This window comes from Juglans microcarpa x Juglans regia, chromosome 3S (assembly GCF_004785595.1).
Source record: "Juglans microcarpa x Juglans regia isolate MS1-56 chromosome 3S, Jm3101_v1.0, whole genome shotgun sequence".
Taxonomy (NCBI): Eukaryota; Viridiplantae; Streptophyta; class Magnoliopsida; order Fagales; family Juglandaceae; genus Juglans; species Juglans microcarpa x Juglans regia.
In genome coordinates this window covers 2939398-2952673 of record NC_054599.1, presented here as the reverse complement: position 1 = coordinate 2952673, position 13276 = coordinate 2939398, and the positions used below count along the sequence as shown (strand labels likewise).

Below are 13276 nucleotides of genomic sequence, written 5' to 3'. Positions count from 1 at the left end.
GTTGCGTTTGAAAAATCTTATTAATACTTATAGACCTAATATCATTGCTCTTGCTAAACCTTTTTTACTTGAGAATAGAATTCCTAGTTTTTTTAGCAAGTTTAAATGTGATTCTTATTTTACTAATGAAATGCATGAAGGTAAAATTTGGTTGTTGTGGAACTCGGCAATTTCAGTGCAATGGTTGCCAGATTCTAGTCAGTTTGTGATTGTGAAGGTTGAGGAGAATGATCATGCCTTCATCCTTACTGTTGTGTATGCCAAGTGTAGTCGGGTTGAAAGGAAAGTTCTTTGGGAGGATTTGGAGGCTATTGGTAGTGGTAATTTTTCGTGGGTTCTTTGTGGTGATTTTAATATTATTAAAGATTATTCAAAAAAAAGAGGTGGGCATTGTAGCCAGTTTTCAGCGATGGAAGAGTTTAACATCTACTTACAAAATTGTGGTTTGTTGGATATGTGCTTTAAATGCCCGAGAATGACTTGATGCAATGGCCAATGTGGGTTGGCTCGGAGTTGGGCTAGGTTAGACAACTGCTTTATTGACTCATGGTTTTCCGAATGTCTATTATCATGTCTTGGCTCAGTCCACTTTGGATCATTCTCCTATGGTGATTCAAATGGGAGAGGACTCTTTTAAATATGGTCCTAGTCCCTTTCGATTTCAGTATATGTGGATTGATCATACGGATTTTTTCAGCTTTGTGGAAGGAGTTTGGAAACAGGAGGGGATTGGTTTTGAGCTTCATAAATTATCCTCTAAATTGAAAAGGATTAAAGTGGCCTTAAGGGAGTGGAATTAGCGTGTGTTTGGTAGAACTAATGTTATTATCAAAGATCTTGAACACCGAATTGAGAGTTTAGATATTAGTCTTCAAGTTTGTTTTAATGTTGAGGTCGACTATGATCTCATGGTGTCGAAATTTGAGTTATCTACCTGGAAGAATGGAAAGGAGATGAGACTTTCACATATGGCTAAGAAAAATTGGCTAAAAGATGGAGACCAAAATTCTAAATTTTTTCATAGTATTCTGAATTCTAAGAAGCATAAAAGGGTCAATGACACGCGTCTTACTAATGGAACTATTTTACATTCTCCGCTTGCATCTGGCTTCTGTTAAATACTTTCAACAATTTTTGGGTCAGAGTCGTAGACAAAATCTGCCAGATTTGAGTGACTTAGTTTCTCCAATGATCATTGAAGAGGATAGCCTTTCTCTCTGTAAAGATCCTTCGATGGATGAACTAAAAGATGCTCTCTTCAGTATCCCCATTGACAACAGTTCTGGCCCTGATGATTTTGGTTCTGGCTTCTTTAGAGTGTGTTAAGATTTTCTTAAAGTTGATTTATTGGAAGCTATTTCTGATTTTTTCCATATGAAGTCTTTTCTTAGGTTCTATATGGCTTCTTACATTTTTTTAATTCCTAAGGTGGAAAAGCCTACTAGTTTTGATAAATTTAGACCTATTAATTTTTGCTCGATTATTTATAAAATCTGCACTAAGATTATTGTGGCCTACTTAACGAATTTACTTTAAAAAATGATCTCTCATGAGCAATGGGCCTTTATCCCTGGTCATAGTATTTTTGAAAATATTATATTAACTCAGGAGATCATTCTCTCCACAAAAAATCCAATAGGGGTAATGTGTTGATTAAACTCGATATGTCCAAGGCGTATGGCATGGTTGATTGGTGTTTCTTACTTCATGCCTTAAATGCTTTTGGATTTCTCCTCAAGTCTGTGATCTAATTAAGGCGTGTATTTCCTTGCTTTGGTATTCTATTACGATGAATGACACTCATATGGGGTTCTTCAAAGGTGAACGTGGTTTCTGACAAGGTGATCCTCTTTTGCCTTACTTGTTTTTTATTATGCAAGAGGTGTTTTCTCGTCTACTCAATCATTACTTTGCTCAAGACAAAATTGGCCAGTTCTCTCCAGCTAGAGGTACTCCACTTGTTACCCATGTCATGTATACTGATGATATTGTTATATTTGCTAATGGTGGTAATAGATCTATGCGAGGTTTGAATCAGGCTTTGAAGATTTATGAGGACTGGTCGAGTCAAGTCATTAGTAAAGATAAAAGTGCTATTTATTTTTCTAAACTTATTCGGGCTTCCAAAAAGAGTTCACTCCTTCACATTACTGGCTTTTGTGAATGATCTTTTCTTTCAAGTATTTAGATGTTTCTATTGTGACTGGTAGATTGAAAGCCTCTAATTTAGGGGAGTTACTTGGAAAAGTTAAAAAGAAAATTGCAGGTTGGAAGATGAAATTACTTTTTGCAGGTGGTAGAATTATTCTTTTGAGGCATGTTTTGTCAAGCATGGTCACTCATCTTCTTGTTGTTTAACATGTCCCTAAAGTGGTTCTCACGGCATTGAATAAGCTTTTGAGCTCTTTCTTTTGGGGTGATTCCGAGGGTAAAGGTAAGAGGAAATTGGTGGCTTGGAAAAATATTTGTAAACCCATTGAAGAATGTGGGGTGGATATTCAGGATTTTAGGATATCCGAAGGGCTCTTAATATGAAGCTTGCTTGGAGATTGATTTCAGGGCATTTGTTGTGGGCGGATTTCTTTAAAGGCAAGTATGTTAGAAGTAATCATTTATCCCTTGTAGATCCGTCTAAGGGTACTCAATTTTGGAAGGTTATTGTTAATAGTATGTCAGACGTCTTAAATAATTCTAAATGGCTAGTGAGAAATGGAAACATCTATTTCTGGTATGATAACTGGGATGAGGGTGGTCCTCTTCATGACCAATATCCGGTGACTAAAAAGTCTTTGTTGAAGATAAAAGAGTGTCGTATCGAGAATGAGTGAGATATTCCACTCCTAGAAATGCTTGTGGGTTTCCAAAAAGCTAATGATTTGGTTCATTTCTTGGCTAAGCGCAAAGAGGGGCAGGATGTTCTTATTTAGAAGAGTGAAAATGATGGTAATTTTAATACTAAAAGTGCTTGGGATTGTATCAGGTTTCGGACGCCTTCTTTACGTTGGGCTCAATGGATTTGGCATGCTAACCTTCCTAAGAAAATCTCCATTATGATGTGAAAAGCTATCAATAACTGTTTGAGTGTGGATGAGAAGATTAAAATGACTGGCATTCTTATGGTCTCTAAATGTAATTGTTGCTCTATGGGTCATATTGAGGATCTTAATCATATTCTTTGTATGGGTGACTTTGCTAGACAAATATGGCATTTGGTAGCAATTCAATTAGGTGTGCATATGGGTCTTTTCTGCACCTGGCAGAAGCAAGTTAATTCCTGGTTTCGTCGTGCCGGGCACTCCTCTCACATTCAAACTGTCTTTGGTCTCCTCCCGTTTATTGTTTATTGGAAGCTATGGGATAGACGTTGCAAAGCCCGGTATGAGGGTAAGGTTGATACAGTTGAGTCAGTTTGACATATTAGTAAATTCTGGATCCGTCGTATTATGCAAATATCTATGAAATCTTTGAGACTCCCTAAGCAGGATGTTATTTTAAAAAGGTTGGATATTCCAATTTTAACTCCTAAAGCTAAGAAGGTTACTCTGGTGAAGTGGATTCAGCCTCAACAAGATTGGGTAAAGCTTAATACTAATGGCAATAGTTTGGGTAATTCAGGTCTAGCTGGTGCTAAAGGTGAAAACCGACAGCGTCAACGCGATTTTTGGGCAAAATTGATGCCGACCGACGTCTGAAAAAATGGGGGAGCCACCGACCATAACCTATCAATGGGGAGGAGGAAACCGATCGAGGCGGTCTCAGTCGGCATCGGTTCCCTTGGCGACGATTATCCACTGAGAGAATAATGAGAGAGACTGTGTCTCTGTGTGTGTGTGTGTGTGAGAAAGAGAGAGAGAGAAAGAGAGAGTTGCAGAGTAAATCGGGAAGAAGAAGACACGTCTTGAAACGACATCGTTCCACTTAAGTTTAAGTGGAACGACGTCGTTTCATACTTTTTTTGTTCTTACGTTCTTATTAAAAAGACGTTGTTTGGTTTAATGCCAAACGTCATCGTTTCCATTATCTGTTATAATGCGTATAGTTATAAAACAACGTCATTCCACTTAAACTTAAGTAGAATGACGTTGTTTCAATAAAGGTATATTAAAAAAAAGTTTTATTATATCAGTTGGTTAGCGGTCTGGTCCGGCTTCAAACTGGGACCGAGCCGCTGAATGTCGGTTTCTTCAAATTGCCACCGCACGCCGACCGGTTCCTGACGCGGCCGATCGGTTCACGTCAGTGGCGGCCGGTGGCGTCGATTTCTATACAGCCCTAGCTGGTGCGGAGGGTGTTATTCGGGATCCTAGTAGTAAGTTGTGTGTGGCTTACTCTGTGTTCTTAGGCCTGGGCTCTAATAATTTTGCCGAAATGAGAAGTTTACTGGAGGGAGTTAGGAGGTGTTGTTGGCTTTGCTTTTATCGGGTTCATATTGAGACAAACTCTCAACTTCTAGTCAACTAGGTTACTTGAGGTATTTGTAATATTTGGCATCTTGAGGATTTTTGGGATGAGATCCAAGTTTGTCTTCTTTGCATGGGCTATAAAATTACTCATATCTATCGCGAAAGTAATGTTGTGACTGATTTTCTTACTAAGCAAGATGCTTGGGGTTTAAATAGGAATATTTTATCTAATTAGTTAAGAGGCCTTCTTCGCATGAATAAAATTGGTTTTCCTTATTTGAGGTTATCAAAGTGAGGTAATCGATTTTTGCTTCTCGTTTCTTTGTTATTCTTTTATATGTGTGATATGTTCCTTTTGGTTTCTTAGGGTTGTTCTTTTTATTTGATTTGTAATTTTTTAGCTTTCTTAGTTTGTGGTTGGATTTTTTGGTTTTTGATATCTGAGTTTTGGTTTTTATGCTTATTTGTAACCTCTAGATGTCTGGTTGTAACCATGGATTTCCTCCATCAAAAGTGAAGACTATCAATAAAATTGAGGTATCATTTTCTTTTTAAAAATAAAAATAAAAAAATAAGATAATTGGTGGTTGGATGTGGATAGATGTTCAAGGGGCTAAAATATTGGGCACTCCATTTCCAACGACGTTTGAGAATCACAAGTTGTCTCAAACATCATTGAAAAACTGATGGGGGTTTGACATTACTACTTCCTTATTCAAGAAATACGAAGTGAAGTTTTTAGACCAACACCTCGCATCAATCTCTAACAGACACGTCCTCTCCTGTCACAATGCCTCATTATATATATATATATATATATATATATATATATATATATATATATATATATATATATATAGTCAAACCCTAAAACAGAGCTGATTATCACACGTTTTATTGCATGTTTGTAATTTAAAAGACTGCTGCCAACTTAGCTATATGAGCATATTGAATAACAAGATCTCCAGATTGCTATATATTGGGGATTCCAATAAAAAAGGAAAAAAGGAGTTGATAAATGTCTGAGAAGAAAGAAGAAAGAAAGAAAGAAAATTAATGGGATAGCAGAGTACTTAACAGCTAGCTTTCTCCGTGAGGGCATACAAATACACTTGGCCATGATTCTTGCATAACTGTGGATCAAGCGAACTAATTAGTACCCTTTTCACAGCTATAAAAGGCTATAGTAACGTGAATTTACTAGGAGATAAATAATTTAAAATCAAACTAGGCCGAGGTGCTTTGGACCAAAAGACAAAGTCTGGTCTCTAATAGAAGAATCATGTTCGAATCTCCCATCCCCGTAAATAAAAAAAAAAATATATATATATATATATATATATATATATCTAACAATTAAGATGTGCTATATTATGTAAATAACCAGATGAGATCAAATAAATGAATAGATGTCACTACTTAACAGAATACATCTGATAATTCATGCCTGCCTACGATGCAACCGTCTTAAACCTGCCAATGCCAATATTAAACATGCTAGAGTATAGAATTGGGTCTGCACGTCTGTCTTGACTTGATTTCATAATCCCAAAGGGCTCGTAAATTCTGGATTAAAATTGAGTAGGCCTGCCTAATGCTTTTTACTCGCTTCCGAAGTCCATTATGTATGGTTTTGAGATGAATCGAAGAAATTTATCCAAATACTTCCCTTTACTTTAATCTGTCTTCAGATAATTCGTGATTTGATAGATGCAACTATGCCCGTACACTTTTAGATCAAGATGCAGGTGTTTTATAACTTTTATGCGCATAGAAGATTATAACATAAATAGGTGCACCGGTTTTGGTCCGGATTTTGTCTCAAGAGTTTGATGACCCAGATAAAGCATTGCCTTTTTTACATGCATCATCTCCATTCTTCATAGGCCGTCATAAAGCAGCATGTTGGTGCAAGATCGCCATCTCCATCACATTAGCTTCAAAGATAAATACTTGCTTCACACAAAAAACAGCTTTACAGACTGACTTGTCTTCTGAAGTGATACTCCTTATGAATATCTATGGGAAGCGCATAAGAGCTACCACAATTATAGTTACCTTTTCAGAGGGTGCAATTGTAGGCGTTACTACAATCTTGGTGTGCGGCTTATGAGGAAAGCTGTACAATTTGCTACTATATGAACCTTTGTGTGAGGAAAGCTCTATATAGCAAATGAAGAAGTGATCATGTACGATTCTTTCAAATAATGTCTCTTATTTCTTTCTTCAGGCAACGAAAGCTGTGCTTTTATTATGCATGACCACATATTGGATTTTCACACTAAACCAAGAAAACATGCAGAACCATATATTGGATTTTAACAGCAAACCAAGAAAACAAATGGAACCTACGGTATGAAACCAATGCCAAGAAAAGGTAAGCAAATCGTTCATATCTAGTTCTCGGGAGAAAAGGCATTCAGTGTTTGACACAAGGTTACCAAATGGTACAGCTGAATGACTTGGAAACATGGACATACCCAAACCTATAGCAAGAAGCCGTGTGAGTATGTTGAAACAAATCATTCAAAGATCTATTTTATCCTCATTGTGCGAAACTTCTTTTTTATTGGCACCTGGCATCCAGAACTGAGTCCCGACTAATCCCGAGCTTCACTGGCTCTCGGCAAGGAAATCAATGTGCCAGCTGTGAAGAGAGGAAGATTTGTAGATTGTAACAACACTAGCATACAAAAAATGGTACAACACATTCCAACTGGCACTTCACAACACATCAGTTTGCAACATTATATCAAGGATGGAGATCTTCAATATTTGGAAGATCAAGCTCACCCAAAATGATCAGTTCGTCAAAATTGGAAGCGCGGATGTCCAAAAATGTCCAGCAGCAACTTCGATGTCCAACTACTGCTCCCCGGGCGGTTGATCAGATGAAGGGGGCGGCTCCTCTCCATTCTCATTGGTTTCAATAGCATGCTCAGGCAAAGGAGGGGGTTTTTCACCTTGCTCGTTGTTCTCAGGATGGAAATTGATTGGGAACTTTGTGACCCTGGGTTTGTCAGCCAAAATATTTCTTTGAACCCTATCAATCAACACCTTAGTGGGAGGTTCCTCCCGTAGCTGTTCATCATCGTAATCATTGTTCACATAGTATCCAACTCGAACGAATTCTTGTCCCAGATAAGAACATGTCAAGAGCAGTACCGTGACCCCAATGATATCTTCTTCACGGATTTTTGATGGGTCTGGAGGGTCTGCCTGCCAGCCAGGGTTCGAAAAAGAAACAGTTGAATATTATTCTCATACAAGCAAATTGGCACTTATATGTGAGTTCTGGGCAAAATGCAGCAATAAAAACTAACCTGAAGGACAAATCGATAGTTGCCAACGTTGACGGGCCCAACAAGCACGCTTTCGAGAAGTTGGTCATAAGTCTCGTCCTCGGCAGACCCCACGTATGTGAGTTTCCATTCCAAATCTGCAAAGTTATCTTGAGTTACAACATGGAAATGGGGAAAAACTGAACTCGAAAGGGGGAAAAAAAAAAGTCAACTTTGTAGATGCCTCACAACACACAAAGAACAAATTAGAACTTCATGCACTTTTCAAATACCAAAACAGGTTTCTGTCTCTATGATTCAACACCAGAAAGGCGATATAAAGTTCTTAATTTCAGAAACCCTAGACGAAGCTCAAGAGCAAGAATCACAACATACGTCTCGGAAATGAAGGTTCCGTAAATAATACCGTCTTTAAGTGGGGCCAAGCATTCGTAGGAGATCTCGAACTGAAAGGGATTGAGGAACGCAGCGGGGTTGTCCAAAACGGCGACGTTGGTGAGGTTGACAGCGCTCATCGTCTCGAATTGGAACCGGACGACTCTGCTGCTTTCGGATTAGAATCAATTCTAAGACTGTATTGGATGACACACATCGAGGAGATGAAGAGACTGCAGCAGCTTCGGACGGAGAACCTGCGAGAGAGAAATAGGCAGACGACGTTGGCGAGGAGGAGGAGGAGATATCGAGTTGGGCGGCGTTGGGTTTATATGCGGCTCTGTGGAGCTTTGTTTCGACTTCGATTGGGCAGCAAGGGATTACCGGCTGTAGCCGGTAGTAAATGTGGAGGGAAAGGAAATTTACGTTTTGGCGGGAGCTTTTAACCATTTTCTTTATAATTATTATTTAATTTTTTTATCCTCAACTAAAATATTTTAAAGCTGATTTGTGTAGTGAAAATGTTTCATCTTATCTCATATAATTATTATAAATTTTTCAAATTTCTACACAGAATATAATAAATAATTCAACTTTTTTAAATTCTAAAATAATAATAATATTAAAAAATTTATTCTAATAATATTTTATTTAACTTTCATCTAAAACCATCTCATCTCATCTCACCATTCAAATTGTACAATTATCAAAGAGAAATTTTATTTGCAATCTCCATTTGGGAATTACATGTGCAAATCCTACATTAAATGGAAAAACATATTATTTTGACAAGGATATTATTATAATTTTAAAATAATTTGAAGACAAAATTGACTAGACTTGCACATGTAGTTTCCAAATAGAGACTATACGTAGTATTGTTCATTATGTTACGTCTTTTATTCTACCTTCATAGTTGACAATAGGATAATATTAAGGTCTCATTTAGATTTCGGTCTCGTTTGGATTCAGTTTTATCTTATTTTATCATTATAACTTTTCTAAATTTTCAGACAAATTATAATTAACAATTCAATTTTTTCAAATCTCAAAACAATAAAAATATTAGACAATAATATTCTAACAATTTTCATCTAAAATCGTCTCAACACATCTCACTATTCAAATGGGACCAAAATAATCTCATCTCATCTCAACATTCAAACATCAAACTAAGTGCTTAATGGCTTGATGGCATATAGCTCGGTTTTCCAAATGAAAAACCTGGATTTGAACCTTCCACCCGCTTATAAAAAAAAAAATACAAACATGATTTTAATTTTTAATTTTTTCATCTAATCATTACCTCATTGTTACAATTTTTTTCAAATTTCTAAACAAAACACACAAAAATTTCACTTTTTCAAATCACGAAACAAAAATAATATTAAAAAATAATATTTTAACAATATTTAAACTTTATAATATTTTTATTCATTTTTTTCTATTTTTTTTTTAAATCTCATAAAACATCTTAACTCAAACTATTTCAATACTATTCAAAAACTATTTCACCATTATTCACAAAAATTATCATTTCATCTCATCTCAACATCAAAACAACTCTAAAGCTTGGTTTGGCAAGAGCCTCACATCTCATATCATTCCATCTCATCTCAATATCCAAACACCAACACAAAAACTTTTTAATTTCAGATTTTTTTAATTTTTTCATCTAATTATTATCTATTAATTACAAATTTCTCAAACTTCTAAACAAAATGTAAAAAACAATTCAACTTTTTCAAATCGGAAAATAAAAATTAGATTTTAACAATATTTTAATTTTATAATATTTTTATTCAACTTTTTCTTTCTCATTTTTTAAAACTCTATAAAATATCTTAACTCAAATTATTTTATTATTTACAAATTATTTTACTATTATTTACATATTATTTCATCATCTCATAATTCAAACGAGGCCTAATCTAAATGATAAAGAAAATTGAGGAAATATTGAGAGAAAAAAATAAAAAGGAAAAAGAAGGAAGGATGGGCAAGGGAGGATTGGATTATTTTATTTTTTACTTCGAGGATCGGATGAATTTGGGAGAAAGGAATGGCATCTTGGCTTGTTTGGAAATAGATTTTATCTCAAAATTCTTATCTCATCTCATTACATCTCATCTCATCTTCTTCCTAAACATAATTCAAATATAAACATTTTCAAACTGATCATTACAATTTTTTCAAACTAATCATTACAATTTTTCTAAACTTTTAAACAAAAAATAAAAAATAATTTAACTTTTTTAAATTTCCAAACAAAAATAATATTATAAAACTATACTATAACAATATTTCAATTTTATAATATTTTTTATTCAACTCTTTTTCTCTCTTTTCCTAAAATCCAAAAAATACTCAATTTAGACTATCTTACTATTACTCACAAACTATCTTATTACTATTTATAAAATTTTCATCTCATCTCACTCTCCAAACAAACTTATTTATTGATATTTGCCATGTTGGAGATTATTAGTGGGCATGTGGGCTTTTAACATTTGATTTAGGGTTGAGCAAAAATTCTAAAATTCGATTTTGTATTTGATTTTGCTTTGATTTGATAAAATGGAGTTGGAGTAGGATTTTTTTTTTTTAGTTGAAATCGGAGTCGGTGGTGTCACTGGGCCGACTCTGACTCTGACTTTATGCTTCAAGTCCGACTTTGCCAGAAATTAGATAGTTAAATTCTCAATAATATACTAGTAGGAGTTAATTAGTATAAAATAATATACGTATACTACAATATAAATAAACTAATAATGTTCTAGTGTGTTTATATACATATATATATATATACATATATATATATATCGTAGTATTACTACTATTTATAATCAAATATAGAAATAAGTTAGACACTAATATTAAAATAAGCCTAGTATAATAAATTAGTAACACATAATACTAATTTACTAAAGTATAATAATATATACTTACAATATAAATTCTTGTATATAATTAAGTTATAAATAAGTTAGACATTAGTATAATAACATATAATATTAATGTATAATAACATGTAATTAGACATTATAATATAAGTCTTGTATATAAATAAATTAGATACTAGTATATAATTAACTAATAAGTCTAGTATAATAAGTTAATAACACATAATACGAATTTACTAAAGTATAATAACATGTAATTAGATACTAGAAATAAGTCTAATGCATAAATAAGTTAAACACTAGATAATATAATGACATGTAATAGTATAGTATAATAATATGTAATTAGACCCTATAACATAAGTTTAGTATATAAACAAGTTAGATAATAGAATAAAAATAAGTCTAATATAATAAGTTAATAGCACCTAATACTATAGTATAGTAACATGTAATTAGATATTAGAAATAATATGTAATATTATAGTACAATAACATATAATTAGACAATGTAGTATAAGTATAGTATATAAATATGTTAGATATTAGTATAGAATTAAATCAACAATGAATAATTTAGATTTAGTGTTTCATTGTGGGAAAAACTAAAATTTGAAAGTCCAAAAAAAAATTCTTTTTTAAAAATTAGCTAAACATGAAGCTAAAAAAAGCTCAAATCCTACTCCGATCCAATAAGTTGGAGTCAGAGTCGGATCGGAACCTACACAAGTCAAAGTCGAAATTTGATTCAAGGGAATCCAACTCTGACTACGTTGGTACTCACCCCTAATTCCGATTGTGAGCAACGGCTACTCTACTAAGAGGGAGCGATTTCTACAAGTAGCGATGTAAAGTTGATAACATTCGACTACATAAGTCAACTCAAACACGACTCGTTAAGCTAAGCAGATAAGCTATTCAAACCCTAACACGATCCATGTAAATAATAGGTGATACGACACGATCCATTTTGACCCGTTTAATATTAATTATAAATGGGCAGGGGTGAAAATCGACGTCGTTGGTGCGATTTCGATCCAAAACTGATGCTGGATTGATGTATTTCTCAGATGTTTAGAACAGGCCGAACCGATCGTTTAGGGGGGAGCAAATTGACAGTCTCGATGCCAATGTGGTTTTGGTCGGTTATGTGGTTTCCCATCGGTGATGTTATGAAGGAGGAGGTGAGTGGAAGTGTGTGGCACTGCAGGAGTGCGTGTGAGAGAGGAGAGAAATTTTGGAGAAAGAAGAAGAAGACGAGGGAAAAAGAAGAAGAAAATGGAGGGTAGGGGCGGGGTTATTAAGTCCTAAGTCCAAACGACGTCATTTCATATAATTTTTTTTATTAACATTAGAATTAAAACGATGTTGTTTATCTCATTTAAGTGAAATGATGTCGTTTTCTATACGTATAATATATATATATATATATATATATATATAATCGGTCGGTTTCGGACTCTAGCGGCTGATTCGCGTCGGTGACGGCTGGTGTGGTATGTTTTTGTATAGCTTTATAAATGGGACACAATCGATTTCAACCCGTTTTATATAAATAGACTGAATTGTCCCACACAATCCATTTGGCTTGATAATCTCACATAAAAGTTAAAATTTATATTTATTAGTAACCACAATATCTAAGAAAAAACAATAAGACTACCTATTAACAAAAAAAATTAACATTTTTCAGCTTTTAACGTATAATAAAACCAATACTACAAACCCAACAATAACAAATATAAGTATAGATCCAAAATTACAATCCCGACAATAAAAACATTAGCATATTGATAAAGAAAAAATCTAGTCATTATCCCTACACCACACTTGATTTTTTATCTTTATTTTTTTTCTTAGCAAATATGTGGTGTTTGGATAATGAGTAGAATAATTCTTTTAGTAGGAATAAAAAAAAATAAGTGTGATGTGTAGTGTAAGAATGATGTGTAGAAGGGCTAATTGAGAAATAATAATATTACAACCAAACAATAATAAAGTTATAATTTTGAAATAAAACTTAAACGTGTTATTGCGGGTTGATTTCGAATTAAGCGGGTTAACCCATTATTGACTAATTTATCGTGTCTTAACAGGTTAATTTGTTTTGATCCAAATCTATTTATATCAAAGTCAAAATCACTGTTTGAAAAAAAAAAAAAAAAAAAAAAAAAAAAAAAAGGGTCAAAATCACTAATTTTATGTTGTGTTGGGTTCACTCATATCAAATATTGTCATCCTTAAATCTTATAATATTGATGTTGCCCATCTTCGTGAAAGGTTTATAAAATGA

At 34.0% G+C, this 13276-nt stretch overlaps 1 protein-coding gene across 3 annotated transcripts; it reads right to left on the bottom strand.

The window, feature by feature from the left end:
* Window positions 1-5410: 5410 nt before the first annotated feature.
* LOC121257606 (histone chaperone ASF1B-like) lies at window positions 5411-8407 on the bottom strand. Of its 3 annotated transcripts, none has more exons than XR_005939243.1 (4): window positions 8112-8404; window positions 7727-7842; window positions 7197-7622; window positions 5411-5536 (listed from the first exon to the last, which is right to left on the bottom strand). XR_005939243.1 is itself a non-coding variant. In XM_041158690.1 (4 exons), exons 1-3 carry the CDS (start codon window positions 8218-8220, stop codon window positions 7269-7271), a joined length of 579 nt encoding a protein of 192 aa, XP_041014624.1. In that variant the 5' UTR covers window positions 8221-8405; the 3' UTR covers window positions 6686-7201; window positions 7242-7268. The 3 variants fall into 3 exon arrangements, 2 of the variants coding, with proteins under 2 accessions (XP_041014624.1, XP_041014623.1); XM_041158690.1 differs by lacking the exon at window positions 5411-5536 and having other exon boundaries at window positions 6686-7201; window positions 7242-7622; window positions 8112-8405; XM_041158689.1 differs by lacking the exon at window positions 5411-5536 and having other exon boundaries at window positions 6686-7622; window positions 8112-8407.
* Between the last annotated feature and the right edge of the window lie 4869 nt (window positions 8408-13276).

Excerpts from the sequence above, each read along its gene's own strand:
- LOC121257606 (XM_041158689.1), bottom strand. The coding sequence starts at position 8,220 with ATGAGCGCTGTCAACCTCACCAACGTCGCCGTTTTGGACAACCCCGCT. Across the intron at positions 7,843-8,111 it reads CTTGGCCCCACTTAAAGACG|ATTTGGAATGGAAACTCACA; the intron begins GTATTATTTACG and ends ATAACTTTGCAG. Across the intron at positions 7,623-7,726 it reads ACTATCGATTTGTCCTTCAG|GCAGACCCTCCAGACCCATC; the intron begins GTTAGTTTTTAT and ends CCTGGCTGGCAG.